This window comes from Saitoella complicata (assembly GCF_001661265.1).
Source record: "Saitoella complicata NRRL Y-17804 unplaced genomic scaffold SAICOscaffold_1, whole genome shotgun sequence".
Taxonomy (NCBI): domain Eukaryota; kingdom Fungi; phylum Ascomycota; class Saitoellomycetes; order Saitoellales; family Saitoellaceae; genus Saitoella; species Saitoella complicata.
The window spans coordinates 1,436,984-1,460,260 of record NW_017566992.1 but is presented as its reverse complement, the minus strand read 5'-3'; the positions used below and the strand labels follow the sequence as shown (position 1 = coordinate 1,460,260).

Below are 23,277 nucleotides of genomic sequence, written 5' to 3'. Positions count from 1 at the left end.
CCACCGGATGTTGGGGACGGCTACATACTTCCGACCCTGTACGAGTCGGAGCAACCTCCGTCTAAAATGTAGTGTCATCGGAACGAAGCTTCCGCTGAACTCCGAAGTCCCACGCACCCTGCGCTGCCCAGCTACACGGTACACCGAGCTTGGCCGCGTCTTCGAAAGTAAAATTTTACGTCTCGTTGTCCCGCAGCTCTTATCAATGTTGTTAAGTTAGGTGTAGACACGGTAGGTGTTGAAGAACAAACTCTACGGTTCGGACTACGTACGGCATCGCTGCCCACCCGCCGGTCGGACTTGAGCTTCGCTTGCTTCACAGGACGCAGACGGGCGGTCGACTACACGACCCCAAGGCCGCCCTGCACAGATGACACAGGCCACACCTGATTCAACTCTGGAATTCTTGATAGCAAAAGGCAGCCTGCAATGGTGATGAATGTACACAGCACAGCTGGCCTACTATTTCGGTTCCACGGATGACAACGCTCGACGAATCACGAGGTCGGGACTAGGCGTGATACATGGTGGAATCTGGAGATGCACTCGAGCGCCGAGCAAAGGAACAAACACGCTAGGCTGCAGACTGGTCACTAGCCTCCACGAATCCCGAATCGACGCAGGCAGGTCACGTGCAGTCACACGACAAGACCGAGTTCGAGCACCGGCGGACAGCGGCGACATTTGCGGTGAGAGCCATCACCGTGGTGATCATATTTCGTTGAGCCATGGCTATGGCCCGCGTCCGTCGACGGTCAACCATGCCGGCGGTTTTCTAGAACGCGCTTATCGCGCTGAATGGCGCTCGCCTCGTGCACGTGCATGCGTACGCACCGACGACCAGGAAAGTGCAGAAACGAAGCAACTCAGTTCAGCCGAGAGATCCAGTCCACGATCAAGTCAGCAAACTTTGCTTCATGGGCAACGGTCGGTTCTCTCAGTTATTCATCACCAGTAGGGTTACCTCGACCCGGATATGAGAGATGAATTAACCGCGGTCTCGAACTCGGGCATGACGTCAAGAATCGCGGGAATTGGTAACCCCCACGGAGTTACCAATCCCTCTCGATGGGATCACATGCTTCGCCGAATAATCGATCAAGGCATTGTAGCTGCGATATAAAGGCTAGCAGCTGTCCTTCTCCTTTCTTCTCCTCGACCAAATACACAACCAAACGACAATAATGTCAGGGCCCCTCGACACTGTCAAGGACTTCGCTTCCTCCCTCACCGGCCAGGCCACCGCCTCAACCGAAAAGGGCGAGTTCTCCAAACCCTCCGAGTTCCCCACCGAAACCCAGCGCGGCCGCGGCGTCGGTCTCCAATCCGACATGAAGAAGCAGCCCGCCACCAACCTCCAAGAAGCCGAGGACGGTTTCACCCACTATAAAGCCGCCGGCAAACTCGCCGGCAAGTCCGCCCTCGTCACTGGTGGTGATTCCGGTATCGGCCGTTCTGTCGCCGTGATGTACGCCATGGAGGGTGCTCACGTCGCCATTATCTACCTGCCCGAGGAAGAGCAGGATGCCCAAGAGACCTCCCGTCTCTGCCAGAAATTCGGCGGAAAGCCCGCGATCTGCAAACCCTGCGATATCCGCTCCGAGACTGAGGTCAACACCACTATCGCCTCCATCATCTCCGCCTTCGGTGGAACCCTCGACATCCTCGTCAACAACGCCTCGGTCATGTACGACACCAAGGCTTTAACCGACATCTCCACCGACCAATTCGACCGCACGGTCAAAACCAACGTCTACGGAACCTTCTTCGTCACACGTGCCGCACTCCCTTCCATCCCCAAGGGTGGAAACATCATCGTCACAGTGTCCCAAGTCGCATACTCCGGTTCCCCAACCCTCCTCGATTACTCCATGACCAAGGGCGCAGGCGTCGCTTTCGTCCGCTCTTTGTCGCAGAACTTGTTGGAGAAGGGAATCAGGGTAAACGGTGTTGCGCCCGGACCCGTTTGGACTCCCCTCCAGCCTGCGGCGATGGATGAGGAGACCTTGAGCGAGTGGCATAAGTCCCCTGCTCCTATGGGTAGGATTGGACAGCCGAGTGAGTTGGGGCCTGCGTATGTTTTCTTGGCTAGTCAGGATGGTTCCTTCATTTCTGGACAGACCATTCACGTCAACGGCGGTAAGGTTGTTAACTCTTAAAGAGTTCGCGGCTGTTAGATTGCGAGATTGTGAGAGTGTACGATTACGATCTGATAGGATAGTGAATACCCATATGATTTACACTTCCGCCGTGACACGGCTATACAGCAAGTGATTACACTATGTTTATGTTATCCCAAATGATATCAAGATCCGCCGTAGCAAAACATAACTGCTTATCCAAGAGCACCGCACAAAAAAGTACAAACGAGGGTGTATCTCGCAACACGTAGATCAGCACAAAAACGCCCCCAGTCAAGCTCCTCCATCCCCTATCCAACCATCACCATCTCAGCAACACTCGGCGCCCCATCCACGATCAAGAAAACCATATACGGTCCCGGGGGCGCGACATTCAAACTCGGCGGCGGCGCAATCTCAATCGTGCTCAAATCTTTACTGACAGTGATATCCAAGAACAACAATCTCGTACCCATGTGTACGCTGTGCGTCACGAAGCCCTCGTGGTACAAGGAGACTTTGATATCTGCTGGGCTGGCGCCGGCGGGGACGTTGACTGACATGGTGAAGTTATCGCCGCCTGGCGTAATGGTGGAGGATGAGAGAGAGTTGATGACGGGGCGCGTTGTGATACCGTAGAAGGGCGTGAAAATCTCGACCTCGAAACGCGTAACATACGGATTCGCGGCATCCGGCTCCAACATCGGCTGTTCAACTGGGTTTGAACCGGACACCATGACAGTCGCGTCGGGCAACAACAGAGCAACGGAGTGGTACAATCGCTCGATCGTCGAACTCGCCAAACTGGTCCAACGGGATCCAAGGGGTTTGCTGGGTTGGTAAAGCAAGGCGCCATAGTCTGGAGCACGACCAAGTCCGAACCCTTGTGCGCCAAGTTTGCAGCCGTTGAGGAGGATGAGGTCGCCGGTTGGCAACATAACCCATTCACCCATCACACGTCCCTCGGGCATGGAATCCATCTCCCAAACTGGAACATCATCCTCAGGCTTGATACGACCACATGACGGATCAGACGGTGACGAAGTATCTTGATACGCTCCACCACCGCAAATAACGATCTCACTTTCCCAGTTATTCGCCGACGAAAGCGCGAGCAGGGCGGAAGAGCCGGTGTTGGGGTAGGTGCGGTAGTCGCCAGAGAGGTCAGGGAGGGACTTGACGGTGGCATTGGTGTCGACGTCGAAGATCTCACTGGATTTGCTGGCGAAGACGAAGAGGTTTCCGCTCTTGAGTACGTGGATGAATGGGTACCTGTAGGTCACGCATATTAGCTTCACCTCTCTTGAGGTGAGAGTCACGAAAACCTACATGTAATAAGGCTGAGCCTTGATCAACAAATCCATCGGAACCGACTCGCCAGTACTGATTCCCTCCGCACTCAAAACCTCCCAAGTCGGGTTATTGTTGCTGGAGACAGTTGGATCAAGTCCATTCAAACTCCCAGAACAGACAAACAACCTCCCATCTGGAAGTGTCTGAACCGTCGGATACCACCTGGCCGTACTCAACTTGTTTCCCGGCTCAGACCAGGGCTGACCGGCATGCGAATCATCCGTGCGGTCGAGATACCTAATACCTGTGAATCCATCACCGACGGTAGGGTCAATATCAGACAACGGCGCATTACCACCAACGGAGACCCACACACCATTCGGCAAGAACGCACCACCAGAACAAAATGCGTTCGTCTCATACTGCAACGGCAAATACGTATTCGTCTCCAAGTCATACTCGGTCGAATACGCATACTGCCCATCACTCAACTTGACCTGCGTATAATTCTCAACCTTATCCAAGAAAATAACCTTCCCGTTCGGCATAACACCCGCATGCATCGCCGGTGCTCCACTCATCCCAACAATCTCGAACGAACCGGCAGCGGCACCGGTGGCTTGAGGAGCAGGAACAGGCTGGTAAAATGTATCGGGTTCGCTGGTGCAGTTTCCGGATTGACAACCAGCACCGCAGTGAGCGGAGGTATCACCACAGAAACCATACATGGAACAACAACTTCCCGGACCGGCCCAGTCGCCACAGACGGTGTAGTTGTACATGGCACCACAAGTTCCGTCAGTGGTGACAGAAGCATCAGGGCTTGCACTTTCACCACTTCCCTGCGGACCCGAGATCGTGCCTTCGCCGCCAGTTGCGGTGGAAGACGAGGTAGGACCAGAAGTGGTCGAGTCCGTGCAGTTCAACTGACATCCATTCGAGGTAAGACAATGCAAATCCGTGTCTCCACAGTATCCGTACTGGGAACAACACCCTCCCTGAGGCCAATCACCGCACATAACAGTACCACCACAAGAACCATCAGTAGTATACGTGTACCCGCTCGGTAGCGCCGTGCTCCCACTAATCGATGACGCAGATGTAGTAGGGCTGGTCGAGGTGAAGCTTGGGGAGATACATCCATTTTGACATCCGTTGGAGACGAGACAGTGTGCATCCGTGTTCCCACAATACCCATACTGAGAGCAACAAGTCCCCTCAGGCCATCCCTCGCAGGAAACATCAGGACCACAAGTTCCATCCGTAGTCACCGCCATAGTAGTCGCAGGCGCAGTCGACGTCGAGGAGATCGTAGTAAGAGAACCATCGGTGCATCCGTTCTGGCAACCGTTGGAGACGAGGCAGTGAGCGTCGGTGTTGCCGCACCAGCCGTACTCTGAACAACATGTTCCTTGAGGCCATCCCTCGCAAGAAACATCAGGTCCACAGGTACCATCAGTAGTAGCCTTCATCGTAGAAGCGGGAGCAGCAGCCGTCGAGGTAGCCGGAGGCATATTCATGGTCGTAGTCGAAGTGGGCGACGAACCATCAGCACACCCACTCTGACATCCATTCGCGACAAGACAGTGAGCATCCGTATCCCCACACCACCCATACTCAGAACAACATTCGCCCTGTATACAATTAGCACCGGACCTCGTAAAGTACCACATGCCTCAAGCATACCTGAGGCCATCCCTGACAAGTAACCTCCGGCCCGCAAGTTCCATCCGTCGTCGGTACCATCGTACACGTCCCAAACCCAGTATGACACCCATTCGACACCGCACAATAAGCATCCCCATCCCCACACCATCCATACTCCGAACAACACGTGCCAGTGTATCCCATCGCGTTCGGATCACATACCGTATTTCCATTCGCGGGGCCACAGGAGCCGTCGGTCGAGTATGTCACGGGGGCTGAGCGGGGTTGGAGGAGAGTTGGGGGGGAGGGGTGGCAGGTTTTGAGGCTGGGGGAGAGAGCTGTGCAAGAAAGTTAGCGGTGGAGTGGAAATCTAGGATGGTGGTTTGTGTGGACCTAGTTCGCAGATTTGGCCGCGGGGACAGATGACGGTATCGCCTCCATCGACAGTTCCACACGGGAGGTCACGGTGGGGGAACTTGAGTGCACGGACACCACCAACCGCGGCTGTGGTGAAGAGAATGTAGGAGATAATGTCGGGTTTGAGCTTCATTGTTGATCGTAGAGAGTGTAGGAAGGGACTGTAGTGGTCGCGTTGACCGAGGTGGAGGAAGGGGAAGGAGGAGGGCGGAGGGCGGAGGGCGGAGGGCCCGTTTATAAGGACGACAGGCACGTTCAGGAGTTCATGATAGTAACGCGAGTCTGTTGAGATCGACATGTGTTTGTTACCTCCTTTCTCGACCCGCGGGTGATGTCAGGCGACACGGAGCTTTCGTTCTGGGATCACCTTCGGTGGAAGTGCCGTCGATATACCGTGCGTACCCTAAGCAGTCAGGTCAAATGCCAGCATGTACCATAGTAACTCATAGCATGCCAAGGTGTGTTGCCGATACAGTGGAGACCATGGCCAGGATAATTCCTGGAAGTGCCGTCGACATCTTGCGATAAAGTGCGAGACCGTGCGTAGTGCTCGATCATTACCTATCATATTTTTAGGGTTAGGGTCGACAAACAAAATTGAGACCTGCTGGCCCAATGGTTAAGGCGCTTGACTACGAATCAAGAGATTCCAGGTTCGAGTCCTGGGTGGGTCGTTTTGGCTTTTGCCTAGCTGTGTCGTGACTAATCACAGCCTGTGTACACTGCACCTGCATTACGCTGATGTAATCCAAAATAATTCAACTGCCGAAAAACCTCCCGAACAAAACGCGTCCACCGTGCCATCCACCCCTTCTCCTCCTCGATCCCTTCACCAAGATGCCCGCCGACATCAACTCGCTCGAATGGGACTTGCTCGAAGACCGCTCAGTCCCCAACGACGACCCATCAACCCACCTTGCCCACCAAGTCCTCGAAGGCCACTTCCCCTCCGTCTTCACCTCTCAACAATCCCGTGCACTCCTCGGCACTGATCTCCCAGCCTCCGATCCCCGCGTCGCTGCATTGAGGGAATCATGCGATTACGCAGCGTTCGTGGCATCGACAGTCAAGGAGACTGTCGGATATGATCCTAGCCCCGAGGACGAGTTTGCTGTGTTGATGCTGGCTATTGCATTGTTGCATGCGTTCGTGCAATCGAACTATACAGGACCTTACCTCTCCCACGAACCAACCCTCCTCCTTCCCGACTCTCTGGCCACAGACACCCCCTTCCACACCCGTCTCCAAAAACAAATCCTTCGCGACCTCTCGCGGGACGGCGAAGACCCCTACCACCTTACCCCCCGCCCGCACTACCTTTTCCTCGCCCTAACCCTCCTCGACACCAACACCTCCACACTGTCCTTCCAACACCTTGCGACAACCTCATGGTGGCGCGCACGTGCCTCATTCATCCACCAACGAATCCTGGATGATCCCGCAGCCTCCCTCCACACCACAATCTTCACCTCCCTAACCTCAATCCGTCCCCTAGTTGAATCCCACGGCTCTCGCGACCTCCTTGCGAGACATTCCATTGAAACAGGGCTTGCGATGACGCATTACGGGAATGATCGCGAAGCGTTCGGGATGTTTGAAAAAGCTGGGAAAGAAAGTGGGTTGGAGTGGGCGCTTACGGGACGGATGGGACGAAGGACGAAGTTTCAGACGTTTGATACGTCGCAGTTGGTTGTTGTTGCGAAATCGCGGGATCGGGACTCCGGACAACCCACGGCTGAACGAATCAGGGATGGTGAGAAGATCGTTGTATTGGACAAGCCTGCGCAGCCTTCCACGGGACCAGCGCCCAAAACGCTCGATTTGAACGACGACACCCTCCTCGAAGCAATCTCCTTCACCTCCACCTCCACCACCCCCATCCCAAACCCCGACCTCCGCATCCCCCCCTCCCTCTCCACAACTCCCACCCCTCCCACCTCCCTCCCCCCCACCCTCCACTCTGAAGATCCAAACACCCCATCCCCCCTCCACCCCCTCGACTCCACAATCCTCCTCGGCCTAACAATCTGCATCAAAAACACAAACCCAGACGACGGTATCACAATGGAAGAAATGTCCCCCTACGCTGCGCGCGTGTTGGCTCATCCTAGGAATTGGAGTGTTCATTCGCATGCGTTGCTTGTTCGGACGCGGTTGGAGGCTGGGAAGGGGAGGACGGTGGAGAGGAGTGCGTTGCAGTTACAAGCTTTGGTTGATCAGTTGTTGGATGATGTCGATGCTTCGCGGCACAACACGCGTTCGGAGGCGAGTCAGGCGGGGCATACGTCCTTTTTGAGGAGAGGTGCGGCGGGGGATGGGGAGGATTCAGCGACGACGAGACAGAGGTTGGGGTATGCATGGCAACTCCACCTCCCCGCATCCTGGGATCTCGAATCCGAACTCGCCACGCGCTGGGTCTCCCTCGGCGCCATCAAATCCGCGCTCGAGATATTTGAGAGGTTGGAGATGTGGGCGGAGGTCGCGATGTGTTATGGTGCGATCGATAGGGAGGATAAGGCTGCTGAGGTGCTGAGGGCTCAACTCGAGGTAAACCCTAATAGTGCGAAATTGTGGACGTTGCTGGGTGATGTTGAGCGGAATCCTGCGCATTGGGAAACAGCGTGGGAAGTGAGTGGAGGGCGGTATGCGAAGGCCCAGAGGGCATTGGGTCGACATTGGTTTACGAAGAGGGAGTATGAGATGGCGAGGGACGCATACGCGCTCTCGTTGAAGATTAACCCACTCAACCAACCCGCTTGGTTCACCTACGGCTGTATCGGCCTCGAACTAGGGGACTGGGAAATCGCGGTCCAGGCATTCACGCGTTGTGTAGGTATGGACCAACAAGACGGTGAATCATGGAATAACCTCGCTTCTGCATTCTTGAGGAGTGTACCCTCCAGGAAGCGGGATGCGTTTATGGCGCTGAAGCAAGGTCTTGGAGCAAAGTTTGATTCCTGGAGAATGTGGGAGAATTATATGCTCGTGAGTGCGGATGTGGGGGAGTGGGGGGAGGTATGTAGGGCTGTCCAGAGGGTCATCGAGTTACGTGGTGAGAAAATCGGGGAAGAGTGTTTGGATGTCGAGGTACTCCAAGTGCTCATTAACCAGGTCGTCGGGGCTACGTATCCCGAGGGCGAGGAGGAGGCGAGGAATAGGGGATTACCGAGACAGGTGAATGACTTGATGAAAAATGTCGTGCAGCCGATTATTACGGCTGATCCACGGTTGTGGAAACTCATGGCGAAACTCCACCTCTGGCGGGATAAACCCGCCGACGCACTCGACGCGCACATCAAAGCCTACCGGGTCTGGACGAACCGTCCTGATCTCGAGACTGAGATTGGGGCGTGGAGGGGTGCATGTGCAGCCGCCGAGGACTTGGTCGATGCGTATCGGAGTTTGGGACCGAGGGAGGGGAGGATGGGTGGGGTTGTGTGTAAGGATTGGAAGTTTAGTTCGAGGAGTGTGGTGAGGACGCTTAGGGGGCGTGGAAAGGATAGTTGGGAGGATACGGTCGAGTATGAGAGGTTGGGAGAGTTGGTTGAGGAATTGAAGAATGAGTAGGGAAGGTATAGCTATAGATCGAGGCATAAAATAAAATCGAGATTTTTTTGGTGGAAGTTGGTCGATGCGAGTTTGTGCAAGACCGAAGCCAATCGCGACGGTTGCGAGCTCGTTATCCCGTCGCGTAACAAAAACACCGACAACGACGAACGACGGCCATCACAATCATGGCAAAACCAAAAGAAGATCTACTCGTACCGCGTCGAAGGACAGCAACAGAAGGAGACGCAACTCGTCCGATTCACCTCATGCCACCCCCCTCCCCCGGTTCCCGAGCAACGACACCTCTCCTCTCCGGCCAATCAACCCCCCGACTCCTCTACAACGGCACAGACACCCCCCCAAAATCACCCCGCCGCCCAACCTTCCAAAACCCTACCCTCCGAAAAACCTCCTACTACGTCCCCGTAATCTCATGGGCTCCAACATACTCCCTCTCCCTATTCTGGGGTGATCTCGTCGCGGGCCTAACCTTGGCCTCGATTTGCGTTCCGATGAGTTTATCCTACGCCACCGTGATTGCGAAGATCCCTGCTGTGAATGGCTTGTATGGGAGTGTTATTCCGCCGTTGGTGTATGCTGTCTTTGGGAGTTGTCGGCAGCTGAATGTTTCGCCTGAGGCTGCGTTGTCGTTGTTCGTAGCGGAGGCGATTCGGACGCAGTTGCCGCATGATGCGACGGTGCATGAGAAGGTTGTGTTGACGGGGATTATCACATGGCTTGCGGGAGCGATTACGTTGGCAGCGGGCGTGATGCGGTTCGGATTCCTCGATGGTGTACTCTCTCGTGCCCTCCTCCGGGGTTTCATCTCCGCCGTTGGGGTGGTGATTATTATCGATCAATCACTCATCTGTACAGGCTTGACAATGCTGGCCGAACAATCCGATATCCACCATAAATCAACACTGGCGAAGGGACTCTTCGTCTTGCGTTCACTTGGGTCTGCGCACCGCCTCACTACACTCGTCGCGTTGTCCGCGTTTACGATATTGGTCACGTTGAGGGTGATCAAGGCGAAGCTCCAACCACGGTATCCAGGGATGGTCTACATCCCCGAGATCCTGCTGGTCGTTATCTCATTCTCCCTCCTCGCGGACTACTTCGACTGGGATGCCCAAGGCGTCTCCATCCTGGGAAAAGTCAAGTCATCGAACCTCGTAATCGATCCCTTCCCCCCCCGCGCACACAATTTCAAGCACGTCCGTACCGTACTCTCAACGTCCTTCCTCTGCGCAACCCTCGGATTTTTCGAGTCCCTCGTCGCCGGGAAATCTCTGGGTCCCCGATACGACTACTCCGTCTCCGCAAACCGCGAACTCGTCGCCCTCGGCGCCGCAAACGTCTTGGGCGGGATGTTCGGCACTCTCCCCGCATTCGGCGGTTATGGGCGCTCAAAGATAAACGCGTTGACGGGAGCCCGCACCCAGATGTGCGGGGTCATCCTCGCGATCTTGGTGGTGCTTTCGACGAGGTATTTGATGCCCATGTTTTTCTATCTCCCTAAATGCGTACTCGCTGCGATCATCTCTGTCGTGGCTTGGGGCCTCTGTGTCGAAGCACCTGATGAAATCGCGTTTTTTGTGAGAGTTGGTGGGTGGAGGGATTTAGCTTTCATCGCGCTCACGTTCTTCTTGAGCGTGTTTTGGAGTTTGGAGTTGGGTATCGCGGTCGGTGTCGGTTTGAGTTTGGTGTTGGTCGTGAAGCATTCAACATCTCCCCGGATCCAGATTTTGGGGCGGGTGAGGGGGACGAGTGGTCAATTCGCGAATGCTGAGAATGATGCGCATTCGAGGGACGATGATTGCGAACTCGAAGATGTGGAGGGGTGTTTGATCGTCAAAGTCCCAGAACCATTGACCTTCGCAAATACCGGACAACTCCGCGATCGACTCCGGAGGCTGGAATTATATGGCCACCCCCACGCACATCCATCCCACGAACCGACCCGCTCCCCGCACCACAACGCAAACATTATCTTCGATCTCGGGGCAATGTCACACATCGACACCTCCGCAATCCAAATCCTCCTCGAAGTAGTAACCGAGTACGAGAAAAGTGGATCCAGAGTGTGGTTTGCGAGGGTGAGGAGCGGAGGGGAGGTTTGGTCGTTGTGTGAGAGGAGTGGTATTGTCGGCTTGCTTGGCGGTTGGGAGGGTGGAAGGTTTTGTGAGAGTGTGGAGAGGGCTGTAGGGAGGATTGATAGGGGGAGGGAGATGAGTGCGGGCAGCGTTGAGGAGGTGTGATTTAGCATGTTAGAATGGATTTGGATACATTGGGCGCTACGGGACGAAACATGCATGAAGACGTGAGAAATAATACTGATTAACATTCAAAACTTGATGCCAGTCCAAACCCCTAACCATTTTACCCAGATTTCCTCAATCGACACAATCTTTCCCTCCCCTTTACTGATCGCCTACACCCCGTGAACCTGCGCCCCCTCAATAACCCCCCTATCAAGCACCCCACCCCTCTCCCTCAACTCCTCAAGAACCTCTCCATGCCCTCCAAACCCTCCATGACCCTCGTCCTCTCCCATCTCAATCGTAACATCCCCCTCCATCTCCTCGATCGCATCAAGCGTATCACCCTCCTCCATCGTCGTATCCTTCTCCAACCCACCCTCATTATCCTCGCCCTCCGCATCATGATCGTTGTCATGAGCGTGGGCATGAGAAGCTTCTTCCTGTGCACGTTCACGCTCGACTCTAGCCTCCTCAATGCGTTGCTCAGATTCCTGAACACGCGCTTTAACCTCCTCCTCAATATCCTTACTTTCCCTCCCCCTAACCCTCGGCTTCGGCTTCAAGAATTCCGGAAGCACGCCAGTTCCCAACTTAACCCCCTTCTCAGTCCCCCAAGTCCTCGTAACACGTTTACTTTCCTCATCTTTCTGCATAGTACACCACTCCCTCATCCGCTTCTTCCTCCCTCTCAAGCCGCCTTCTGCCGCGCCGGTGGGAAGGTGCTGTACATCCTCAATCATGACACTCATACCATCATGCTCGACCTTCCAACTCCTACTCTTAATCCCATTCCGGAAAGAGCCGGCATACCTCACCAACGTCGGCGCAACCCTCAGCGTGACAACTACATCCCTCTTCACTCCGTCCTCGAGGGAGATACGGCCGGCGTGGACCAACATCGCGACCAAATCCGAGTCGTCGGTGTATACTTCCGTTCCCCAGACACACCTCTTCACGACACCCTCCCCGTCCTTGTGCAAATACCTCTTCGCGATGCGCACCTGAAGTGTACAATTCTCCTTTCCCTGTAGGTTGGGGAGGAATGCGCGACCGTCACCTTTCCACTCATATACCAGCGTGCCCAAGAATTGCGACGGCAAGCCATCAAGGTGCTTCACCACCCTCTCATTCCTCACAATAACCTGCGGCCTCGGCGGCGCATGCGTAAACGCTGACAGAGGGGGAATAGCCTGTACCGGACTGCTAAGGCTAGGCTCAGGTCTCGGATGCGTGTGGTGATGATGGTGATGATGCACAACAGCCCCCGTAGGCGTATGGTGATGGTGATGATGCCTCGCCGCACTACTCGGGTGCTGGTAATGGTGGTGATGATGCTTCTTTTGTCCGTCATCGCCGATGGACGTCGGATTCGGCGCCGTTCCCAAGGAGCCGGAACCGGGGGCTTGACTCATGGGCTGTTGTGCATGCACCCTCGGCGGCGACGGCGCTCGCTTCTCTGGCATGGGACTGGGACCGGGGAGGGGAGTCTGCTGAGGTTGTGTGGGTCTGTACCCACCATACACCCCCGGGCCCTGCTGCTGGGGCGGCGGTACCGGAGGCCCATATGGGCTTGGCCCTGGCATCCCACCACCCATCCCACCATACGGACTTTGCTGCGGAGGTGGTGGCGGCGGCGGTGGGCCAGGATATTGCTGGTGTTGGTGTTGATGCTGGTGTTGATGTTGATGTTGTTGGTGCATATACTGCCCGCCATACATACCGCCGGTAGAGGGAGCGGGACCCATGCCGTAGCCTGGGGGTGGTGGTGGTGGTCCTGCTCGAGAAGCATCGAAGGTAACGTGTCCAGGACCACCGCGCCCGTATCCGCCCATCGGTCCCTCGTCCACGAAACTCCGTTTGGGGGGTCCTTGCATAGGTCCCTGTTGTCCCGGATGCTGGTGTTGGTGTTGGTGCTGCCCAAGGTGTTGATGTTGTGAACCGCCTCCAGCGCCGAGCATGCCCATAATCGACATCGGTCGTGCGGACTGTCCTTGCGGCTGTCCTGGAAATGGCATAGATGAGATGCTCGGTAATCCACCACCTCCATGGCGCTGCTGATCGTTGGGTCCGGGTCCGGGGGGTGGTGCGCGTGTTGGGTCGGGGGTTGCGGAGAGGGAGGGGAGGCGGGTGTGGGAAGGCGATGGGGGGTGTTGAGGTCTGTGTTGCATTTCGTTCGGGTTTGAATGCTGTCTTTCTGGTCCTGGTGTTGGTGTTGGATGGACGGGGTGTTGTGTGGGGGCTGAATGCCCATCCGCCGGACCTTGGCGATGTACAGTCCTAGGCGACGGCATAATACCCGCCGGCCGCCCCGCGTTCGATTCTGCATTCATAGCTGAATTAAAGACACATCAGCCCTTGGCCTTCTCAGAAGATATTGCAGAGACCACATGACATACATTGACCGTCCTTCATATCCGCGGCCGCGGCAGGCGCATTGATCGCGCTCGCGTCTTTCTCCGCAGCGACCGCGTTCGGGTTGAGAAGTTCTGGTCTCTCAACGGAGTCGAGGCCTGCCGGAGGAGCTGTTGGTGCTTGGTCTTGTTCTGCCATTCTATCACCGTCTGGGATTGAATGCTATTGCGGTCGGACGTCGCGACCCGGGCAATACGCCTAATCAGCTACCGCGCAGGAGAGAGGGACGGTGCAGCAGCTACCGAGCACAACCTTGTGATGGTAATATTGGAAGCAAGTGAATCAAAAGAAGATAATCAAAGTCTTTTAGATGCTTACTATTTACTATTCAAGATGAAGGCTCGCAGGTCCCTTACCGTCAGCTGTTTATTGGCTGCAACGGCCTGCACCCCGGGTTACGCTCCGGCCCCGATAACGAAGAAAAGTCAGACAATACTGCCATGTGAGGTTTTCTTGCGAGAGCGCGCCTAAGCACCCCCTAAGTCACTACACGACCAAAACACCAAACACCTTACAACTCTACAAAAGGGTCTTAGGGTTAGGGCTAGTGGGGCAGTTGTATGTAGGAAAGCTTCAAAGATAGTTATGTTCGTATTGGTATGAGAACACCCTGACAAATATTGTACAAACTACCACATGATTCCAAGTTAAGCTGCTTTCGCTGCCTCGTGAAGCTGAGTGTGATTGCGCAAATACCAATCAAGTGTCTCCTGTGTTGGCGCATACCCACAGTTCGTAAAAAAGATTTGGTATTTTCAATCGATCAGAGTTGATATAATCGACTGAGCAGCGTATGAAGACTTCAGGGTCTGACCTAGCAAACTCATGCTCGTTGTCCCTCTTCATCCAGCTTTTCATCATGCTGAAACAGAGCTCGATAGAATTTAGGTCTGGGGTGCAAGGTGGTAGGAAATGGATTCGACAGCCTCCTCTTTGAACTAGCAGACCAGCAACACTTGGATCATGATGAATACGACAATGGTCGAGTACAATGATACTGTTGGGCCCCTACGCGACCAGTGAATCCGTGTTTGCTATCAATGCGTACGACTTTATTGACTGTTTTCCCTATCATCTCTGGAACAACTACAAGTTGCAAGTTACCCTGTACAGACCTTTTACCGCTGCAGATCAAGCACAGTCTCCCCCAAGCCTCGATTACAGCAATCTTCGAACTCGTTCGTCGCTACCTTAGCATACTGGAGCAGGAGAAGAAGATTCCAACGGAGGATGAAGTGAATGCCGTCGGTATTGAGCAGACCAAGACTTTCATTGAGAATCTGTTGGCTATGAAACCCTTGGTCTTGGACCGGTGTGTCAACAATTGCCTCGCATACACCGGCGAGTAGAGCAACTTGGACTAGTGTCCTAATCGTGATTGTCAAGAGATGAGGAGGGATGCGCAAGTGAAGCTACGGGCGAAGTACACATGCCTGCCGTTCATCCATCGCATTTTTTCTTCAATTAGGGTTAAGAGGGGGCAAAAACGATGTTAGACACACTTCGCTGAGCCCACCGCACCTGTCAACCCAGGGAATAAGACATATTGTGATGTGTTGGATGGTAGTCTGCTGGATGATATGAAAGCTCGAGGTTATGCGCAGAGTTCAAGCGAGGTCATCATGCAATTAACATTGGATGGTTTCCAGATTCACTAGCAGAAAGGGAATGAATTCTGGCGGCTCATCCTGCTCAACCTCAGCCTTCCCCCTGCTGTGCAGGTTAAAGAGACCAATCTCATGCCCTTTGGCATTGTTCCCGGAAAACGCAGACCTCTCATGCTTGATACATTCCTTCAACTCCTTATCGAGGAGTTCAATCGAGTCTCCCTAGACCTGCAGACCTCCGTTCGTAGCTGGGATAGTTACAACGAACATAAGTTCGACCTTCGCTGTCATCTGGTTATGGTGACTGGCGATACACCTGCTATCAGCACTGTTATGGGGACTAAGGGGCACAATGCGATCTCTCCTTGTCGGTTCTGTCATATCATTGAAGTCCCCTTTCGTCCGAACCAGAAGACGACATACTACTATCCCTTGGAGCCGCCAAAAGGCCATGTACACCCGGCTGATTCAAACACCCCCCCTCTGATAGGTCTGCCTCCAGACACACTCTATATGCGTACGAATGCACGTCATCGGATAGATGCACGACGAGCAGAGCTGAATGCAGCCTTTGCAAAAGCGAGGGGTCTCAACAGACTTCCCATCCTCGCCAAACTGGATACGATTGACTTTCCCTGCTCCTTCCCAATCGACATGACGCACTTGATCTATCAAGGCAGCGTGCCCATCATGGCAGATCACTGGGAGGGGAAATTCTTCAGTCATATGCGAGAGGACCGCTGGTTCGATTATGCGCAATTCGGCAAGGATCTCGGTGACGCTGCTTGCTGACGCAGGACGGTGTAACTTCTTCGTCTTTTATATATCCTAAAGGTGGACAGATATGCCAATCAGTGGAGCCGAGCTCCTGAGTTTGCGGATAAGGCATTTTACGGTATCATGCACTTCTACTTCCAAACCGACTTCCAGGGGAAGATCTTCCTATTGGCATACGTCACTGCACATCGACATAAAACGAGACCTGAAGGGGTTATCATTGACGGGGGACCTGGACCGACCGAATGGGTCAATGTCACAACGATTTGTGGATCAGCCGCTGGTTTGGTTTGCGGAAACAAGAAGTACATCGTTGACAGAGGTACTCTGGGGGATATGATCGCCGCTCGACGGATGGAGTGATAGATGAGAGGAGATAAGCTGGGCATTGGTTACTGAACATTGCTACAATGAAGATTTCTTGCTTGGACGTTGTTTCTTGACGTCGACTTTCCCCTGCATAATCTGTGTTCCGGTAGTGAAGGGTTAATTTCGACCGCATGGTAGGGGCGTAACTGGTGATTGCGCTGGGCAGCTTCAACAGAGACTTGTTTTTGAGTGTACCCGATCTGCTTGAGAAATGTCGAGATGTTCCAGCGCTTGATGTTTGTAGCGTGGTAGTAGTTGACATAGTCTACACAATCATCCTGGTAGAGCGTCGGATTCAGATTGTACAGGTTCTTGTACCTTGGCAAATTTGTCAGTTTAGCTGTATCGACAACAGAAAAGACTAACCTTTCCGAGAAACGCATCCATTGCTGGCTTACGACCACAGGTCTGGTTGCCCAGACATTTCTGCGTACCTTCCGCTTCGTATCTCTTGACAGTTCAGTAAATTGTAGTCACTGACTTCTTTCCCAGGTCAGCTAGTTGGTGCGGGTCTTTCCCATCCTTCCAATGGAGGATAATATTGCGTCCCTCTGCATCGGTAGTGACTTCACCGAGCATTTTGAGATCTTTCTGGGCTTCCTAGACCTTACAATGGTTTGTTGGTTGGTGTTTTAGTGGTCGCGGTTCCTTGGAGTTTAGGGAGCCTGGTGCATGTCGCAAGAAAATCTCACACCGCTGTAAGAAACTACTACACCCAACCTCCGCTTCTTTTTGTTCTTTAGATGGCATCGGAATATGTTTCGGGAGGTGGGGAAAGTTAGGCTGCGGGAGTTGGGACCCAGATTTAGGTGGGAATAGACAATGATTTGAGACAAGGATAGAATAGCGTATCATATCAATACCAAGGCACCCACTGGAACTGATGTATAGATATACTGGAGAAGGATGTTGGTGCACGGTCTAAACCTTATTTCCCGTCCTACATGCTTGACGTCAACGTACGCCGTACCCTCATCGAACCCCGCAGAAATTCAATAACTGTAGAAACAACACGAACACAATGGCAAATCAGATTCCAGAAGAGAAAAAGGTGCAGGACGACGCTGTTTGTCAGAGGGAACGGGGAGAACAGGCTACATTGTGGTATCAATGGCGACAAATGCTGGCAGATGTGGATGTTGATGTTCCCATACCAAAGGGAACGAGAGGGAAGTTTGTGAAGGTGGTGGTTGAGAAGCAGAGAATTAGTATCGGGCTGAAAGGACAAGAGCCAATTTTGGAGGTATATACGGACAGACATATCAACTGGCAATAGAATGACGTGACATGATGGATAGGGCTCCCTTCACCACGAAATCAAACTTGAAGAATCAACCTGGACAATTGAAGACCCATCACAAAATCCCCTTAAGAGATATATCACATGTATTCGTAGACGACAGGACAGATGGTGAGAGCACTTCTACTTCTGCGTATACTCATATCAGGCGTCGGCGTATAGGCGCCGTAATGGTTACCAGGCTGCAATTGCATGATAGACTATGGCTGGTGAGGAAGGCAACATGGTTCACGGAATCAATTACATTATTACATAAGTTCCCCTTGTTTGGTCATTGTCATCTGTCCCGACAACTTGAACAGACGTGCGTGTGGATTCTCCTCGATCAAAAACTAGCAGATCTCCGTTACCCGACATCGAAGCATAAGTACCCGATACAATATTAGTCAGATCAACAATAATCAGACACCACGAAATCCGGAGCTTCTGTCTACTCCCAATCGATGAAGTTGCTGGCTGCGGTGGGGACGAAGAATAACGCAGCGTAAACAAGATTCTGGAGATTATATACCCAAGAAAAATGCAAGCAAATATCCAATTGACGCTGTGCCGCAGTGGTTACCGGGCGGCCCTGCTAAGGCCGTGGGATCTTCCTTCGCGCGTTCGAATCGCGTCGGCGTCGATTCTTTTTTTGCATTTTGCGTCGACCATCGTTTTGGCTAATCTCGTGTTGGCGGACGTACGTGGTAATGTTGATCCAATCTTGGGCGGCGGAGGGAACTCTCGGGCGTTACTTGGTGTCTGTCGAGGGGGGGGGGGGGAGCGTGGGATGTGCTCATGTCCTTCCGCGTCCGGCTGCGTCGAATTCGAAATTTGACATGTGCTCGCGTTCAGATCAAACAGCCGCTCCACATCCTTCCAGCGAACCCATTCCTCTAGCGATCAGCTGGCCGAGGAGGTTGAAGGGGTGGCAGGCCCCTTATAAATTTTCTACTCGGAGCAAAAAAACGGGAGGCTTGTAGCGTAGTCTTAACCGCAGTTTCACTCTAGTGTGCCTAATCTGACAGCTGATGCATGATAGCGATACGAGTGAGCTAAACCCTAAGAGAGAGGAGGACTGGTAATCGAGCTCGAGATGGGACTTTCGATAACAGGATCTGCAGCTGCTGTTTTGTCCCATGACCGATGCGATATAGCTACAGCACTGTGAAGGAGAATTTGGGGGATCTTGTCCTGTCCTGCCATAGGCATGCGACAGCGCACTGCTCCAGGTTGTGGATATGCGAGGAGCTCTTGAATCACTGACACCCAGACACGAATGTGTTCACCATATGCATTAACATACACTCTCACCTCATATCCATCATATCCTACACCCTTCATATACTCTTTCCTCCCAACCCTTACTCAAGATCCTTGGCATCAGCGCCCTCCATGCCCTCCTCCTCTGATCCAGCGTGCTTCTTCTCCGTACCATGCTGCTCGACCTGTGTATATGAGTGTTAGTTGACGACATAATTTTGATTTAGGAGGAGGAAGCCGTACGTGACGCTCAGTGACACCCTCGGGCTTCCAGCTGGGGTTGTGCTCGTGCTCGGCGTCGTGACCCTGGTTACCACCGCCGACGATGTCTACCAGCAACAATTTAGCCATCCGATCCCAAAGCATCGAAACCGCCGAAAGCAGGAAGGCGACAGCAGATCACAGGGATCGCAGTGCTCCACTGCAGCTGACGGATCCACGACTTACCCTTCTTTTCAGGTTGAGAGCTCATGTTGATTAGATGTATGTTTGTGTTGAAGTCGCGAACGCCTGTCAAGATATAGGAGGGGGACCAGCGTGCGATGTTGTGGCGCGCGCTGCTGTGATGTCATCGAGGGCCGGCGTCGTGGGAAAGTGCGTGTGCCGCAGGACGCCCAGCTGATCCCGCCTGAAAAATCACGAGATGACTTCAACCAGGTTACAGCACGCCGGCCAATTGCACTGCAGCTGCAGCCGTACCCCGCCGCCGTACGTATGACTTGATCAGCTGTTGCATCGTCGTACTCCTGCCATGACATGACCGTAGGCAGGGCATTATAAGAACGCGAGTCTGTCCCCCTACCACAAGTAACATTGAGCTATCCAGCATGGCCTCACACCTCACCAATGAACACGACGAATTGATGGAGGACACGACCGACATGGCTCCTCACCCACACCAACCCAAATCACTCGGCTCAGGTGGTCTTCATACCGAAGGTACCCCTTCTCTCTACTTTCTTCATCTAATCAGAATCAAACAGCTAACGAGCTTCTCACAGACATCGAGTACAAAGGCGACACGAGCCCTACCCGTCCCTACCATACCGAAGAACACCAAATGAGGGCACAATCAGGACATCCAGGATCCGAAGGCGTGAGGTTGGCTGCGTTGTCGGATGTTGGGCAGGGAGGGATGTACCCAGGTGGACCGGAACCGAGCGAAGCGGGAGCATACGAGGCGGATCAGAGGTTCGTTAATGGTGGGAATATGGAGGAGTGTGAGGGCGGTGGAGGGAAAGCGACGTCGACGGGTGCGATGGGTTGAGCGGGCAGGGAGTAGTGTGGTTGAAGAATGTATTACGGTCCCTTAATAGGCAATTCAATCGTTGATTGCAACCTTTTCCTTCCTCACATCTGCATGTCGTAACGCATTCAGAATCGTGCTCTTCCCAACATTGGGTATACCAACGACAAGCGCACGAGCACCAACAGGTCTATCAATATCTTTTGCAACGTCCTTGATGAAACGGATGACTTGCTTCATGTTGTTTGTGTTCTTCAAGTTGTCGCCTGTAGTGAGTGGATGTCTACGTCACTGCGAAGAGCTGCGTCTACGATACGTACGGTGGCGGTGTAGGCGAGCCACGATTCTAACCGCCTTTGGGAAGATAATTCGTCTAGGACTGAACTGAGTGTGTTTATCTACTTTGTATTCTAGGGGCTGTGCCGTGACTAACACTTCCTCCTCCACCCGCGAACGCCAGATGCTCTGTCCAAGCCATCACCTCCATACCTCGAACTCCACCGTCCTGACTCCTAATCATGCCTCGCGAAAGTTCCCGCAACAATCAACGGGAAAACAATCGTGGCATCCGCGTACACCTTCTCCATCATAGCCCCGTCACCCCTGATCTTTCCCCAACTAACTGCCTCATCCGGTCTCGCTCCAGCATCCGATCCATCAAACTCCTGTCCAGTGTTGATGTAGACAGCATAATCCGCACCGTTCCTCATCAAGTTCGCATTACAGATATGGTGCTTAACCACTCCTCCACCGAGGATAAGCATTCCTGTCTTGACCGCGCGGACGGCCATGGTGTTAATGAGACGGATGTCGCGGGCAATATCGACGATGAGACCTGGGTTGCGGAAGGAGTGGAAGTAGATCATGTCTCCCAACGACCCGTCGGTGATTGCTGGACAGAAGACAGGGATGTTGTTCTTGTAGCACCAGTAGTAGACTGACTCCTCATTGTTGATCTCCTTTCCCAGGCGACGGATCATCGCGGATGGCGTCCAGATGCGCCCGGTCGTCTTCTGCTCTTCCAACATGGTGTCGAGAATTGGGATCACCCAGTCTTCGAATTTGCAGTAGTTGTCGTTGGGAACGAGGAGGTTGCCGATTCTGTTCAGACCTTTCGATCGTAGCTCCTTTCCGGGGAGGTTGAAGTCTCCGGCGTAGGTCGGTCCAAGACACTTGATGAAGTCCTCCTCGACGCCTCCTGCTGTAGTCACAATACATGAAACCTGCTTCGTCTTGGCCAGGTATTTGATCGTCTCACGCAGACCGGAAGAGATGAGGTTCGAGGTGTATCCCAGGAAGATAGTCGTCTTGTCCTGAGGCGGTTGGTACGAGCTGGCCTCCGCAGCCGCTTCCTCATCCACAGGCCCATCTTCCTTGCTATCTTGAACAGCCTCCTCCTCCTCGTCGGTCTCCACAGTCTCCTCCTTAGGCTCTGGCCTCCAGTTCCTCATCTCATTGACGATCTCGCACGCACGACCGAGCGCAGTACCCTGAAATCCGATAAGAGGCATGCGACTCATCAGCTCCTGAACCGTGATTGGTGTCTTCTCCTCCTCGAAATCAACACCACGAATGATCTTTGCGTCGGAAGGCATGGGCGTGGACCTGACCAGCACCGCAGCAGCGGCCTTGGCAGCATCGTCTTGAGTGGGAGCTCCGTTCGGTACAGACATTATTGCTGAATAAAAATCGAAAGGTCGCGAAAGCTTGAACTTTTTTGGCCGAGAAACTCGAAATTACGAAATAATATTTGGCCGCACGCAGGCCGCTGCAAGCTTTCTGCCAGGCACCCCGCCAGTCGTACACCTCCTTCCCCTTCTGTCGCAATCCTCGGTAAGGGCAGAATGAATCAACAGGACTTCCGAAAGTTACTTGCAACTCCTCGACCTGGATCCGGGGGCTCCGCGAACTCTCGGAGTGGGTTTGCGCTTCCTGGGCGTGGAAAGCCGGCGGGGGCCCTTGGTATGACACCTCGGAATGTCAAGCCGACTAATGTCTTTGCGAAGCCTAAGTCTCCAGGAAAGGAAAAGAAAGAGAAATCTATACTGCCGGAAGGATACGTAGATCGGGCAAAACTTCGACAACAACAAGCGGACAAAGAGGAGGAGAAGCTGAAGGATGTAGACGCAAGAACAGCTTATGAGCAAAGCAAGCTACTTGGTGGTGATCTGGAACATACGCATCTTGTTAAGGGACTAGACTTTGCTTTGTTGAAGAAAGTGAAGCAAGGAGAGGATCTTAGTGGAGAGAAACCACGGGAAGAGGGGCCCAAGGGTGGCGTGGAAGAAGATCTGGAAGCTGCTTTCCAGACAGCCAAAGCAGAGCCGCCAAAGAAGATGACACGCGACGAGCTATTAGCAAAGATGCGAGCGGGAAGAACTGTTGCAAAATCATCAAAACCGGTAGAGGAAGGACTGGATAAGTCTAAATTCAGAAAAATCGGCGTGCCACCACCGCCGGCCGAGGAGCCAAAGGAAGAAGAAGAGAAAGTCAAGATTGTTGTCGGACCGGACGGGAAGATCAAGAGACTTGTCAAGAAAAAGAAGAAGACACAGCAGGAGAAGAAGCCGGAACCTGAACCAGTGGCGAATCCGATGAACGATGACGGTGATATCTTCGCAGACGTCGGCGAATACGATCCATTCGCCGGCATGGACTCAAGCGACGACGAAAAGACAGATAAGGAAGAAACGAAAGAACCAAGCGAAACCCCAGCAGAACCCCCAAGACGAAACTACTTCACATCCACCACCGCAGACTCCGACTCCGACGGAGATATCACCACCGAATCCCTCCGCAACGACCCAACTCTCAAAGCCGCCCTCAAAAAAGCCTCACAAATTGCCGAAAAGAAAGGAACGGAGCTCGAGGATGAGGAGGAGGTCAAGGCACGGAAGAGGATGGAGATGTTGGCTAGGGATGATGCGGATTTTGAGTTTGGGAGTGATGAGGATGAGGGGCCGAAGAAGAAGAAGAGGCGAAGAAAGGCAAAGGGAGATGATGACGATGATGATTAAAGGTACTCGATAGTCAC

At 53.5% G+C, this 23,277-nt stretch overlaps 9 protein-coding genes and 2 non-coding genes across 11 annotated transcripts; 8 read left to right on the top strand and 3 right to left on the bottom strand.

Moving 5' to 3' along the window:
- Positions 1 to 852: 852 nt before the first annotated feature.
- SAICODRAFT_87546 (oxidoreductase) lies at positions 853 to 2,159 on the top strand (the record flags this gene model as incomplete). The annotated part of the gene is made up of 1 exon (XM_019171504.1): positions 853 to 2,159. The coding sequence occupies exon 1, from the start codon at positions 1,185 to 1,187 to the stop codon at positions 2,157 to 2,159; it is 975 nt and encodes a 324-aa protein (XP_019027729.1). The 5' UTR covers positions 853 to 1,184.
- Positions 2,160 to 2,431: 272 nt separating this feature from the next.
- Positions 2,432 to 5,610, bottom strand: SAICODRAFT_22959 (uncharacterized protein; the record flags this gene model as incomplete). Its single annotated transcript, XM_019166663.1, has 4 exons — positions 2,432 to 3,392; positions 3,450 to 5,047; positions 5,100 to 5,398; positions 5,454 to 5,610. 4 exons carry the CDS (start codon positions 5,608 to 5,610, stop codon positions 2,432 to 2,434), a joined length of 3,015 nt encoding a protein of 1,004 aa, XP_019027728.1.
- Positions 5,611 to 6,078: 468 nt separating this feature from the next.
- Positions 6,079 to 6,151, top strand: SAICODRAFT_t13. The gene has a single exon. It is a non-coding gene; the product is annotated as a tRNA-Arg (tRNA).
- Positions 6,152 to 6,514: 363 nt separating this feature from the next.
- On the top strand, positions 6,515 to 9,054 carry SAICODRAFT_87541 (TPR repeat-containing protein C19B12.01). Its single transcript, XM_019171503.1, has one exon. It carries the CDS (start codon positions 6,597 to 6,599, stop codon positions 9,042 to 9,044), a length of 2,448 nt encoding a protein of 815 aa, XP_019027727.1. The 5' UTR covers positions 6,515 to 6,596; the 3' UTR covers positions 9,045 to 9,054.
- A 666-nt stretch (positions 9,055 to 9,720) lies between these two features.
- On the top strand, positions 9,721 to 11,368 carry SAICODRAFT_28681 (uncharacterized protein). The gene has a single exon (XM_019167199.1). It carries the CDS (start codon positions 9,797 to 9,799, stop codon positions 11,285 to 11,287), a length of 1,491 nt encoding a protein of 496 aa, XP_019027726.1. The 5' UTR covers positions 9,721 to 9,796; the 3' UTR covers positions 11,288 to 11,368.
- Positions 11,369 to 11,385: 17 nt separating this feature from the next.
- On the bottom strand, positions 11,386 to 14,227 carry SAICODRAFT_16608 (Rxt3-domain-containing protein). The gene is made up of 3 exons (XM_019165678.1): positions 14,013 to 14,227; positions 13,687 to 13,963; positions 11,386 to 13,622 (listed from the first exon to the last, which is right to left on the bottom strand). The coding sequence occupies exons 2-3, from the start codon at positions 13,838 to 13,840 to the stop codon at positions 11,461 to 11,463; spliced, it is 2,316 nt and encodes a 771-aa protein (XP_019027725.1). The 5' UTR covers positions 13,841 to 13,963; positions 14,013 to 14,227; the 3' UTR covers positions 11,386 to 11,460.
- A 1,214-nt stretch (positions 14,228 to 15,441) lies between these two features.
- SAICODRAFT_225264 (uncharacterized protein) lies at positions 15,442 to 16,289 on the top strand (the record flags this gene model as incomplete). Its single annotated transcript, XM_019166595.1, has 1 exon — positions 15,442 to 16,289. One exon carries the CDS (start codon positions 15,442 to 15,444, stop codon positions 16,099 to 16,101), a length of 660 nt encoding a protein of 219 aa, XP_019027724.1. The 3' UTR covers positions 16,102 to 16,289.
- A 1,202-nt stretch (positions 16,290 to 17,491) lies between these two features.
- On the top strand, positions 17,492 to 17,665 carry SAICODRAFT_40849 (uncharacterized protein; the record flags this gene model as incomplete). Its single annotated transcript, XM_019168643.1, has 1 exon — positions 17,492 to 17,665. A coding segment is annotated over one exon (174 nt), but the record flags the coding sequence as incomplete, so codon positions are not given.
- Positions 17,666 to 18,295: 630 nt separating this feature from the next.
- Positions 18,296 to 18,377, top strand: SAICODRAFT_t14. Its single transcript has one exon. It is a non-coding gene; the product is annotated as a tRNA-Ser (tRNA).
- Positions 18,378 to 20,616: 2,239 nt separating this feature from the next.
- Positions 20,617 to 21,697, bottom strand: SAICODRAFT_28677 (deoxyhypusine synthase; the record flags this gene model as incomplete). The annotated part of the gene is made up of 1 exon (XM_019167198.1): positions 20,617 to 21,697. The coding sequence occupies one exon, from the start codon at positions 21,692 to 21,694 to the stop codon at positions 20,756 to 20,758; it is 939 nt and encodes a 312-aa protein (XP_019027722.1). The 3' UTR covers positions 20,617 to 20,755.
- Positions 21,698 to 22,087: 390 nt separating this feature from the next.
- Positions 22,088 to 23,260, top strand: SAICODRAFT_4784 (uncharacterized protein; the record flags this gene model as incomplete). Its single annotated transcript, XM_019168904.1, has 1 exon — positions 22,088 to 23,260. The coding sequence occupies one exon, from the start codon at positions 22,088 to 22,090 to the stop codon at positions 23,258 to 23,260; it is 1,173 nt and encodes a 390-aa protein (XP_019027721.1).
- Positions 23,261 to 23,277: the final 17 nt, after the last annotated feature.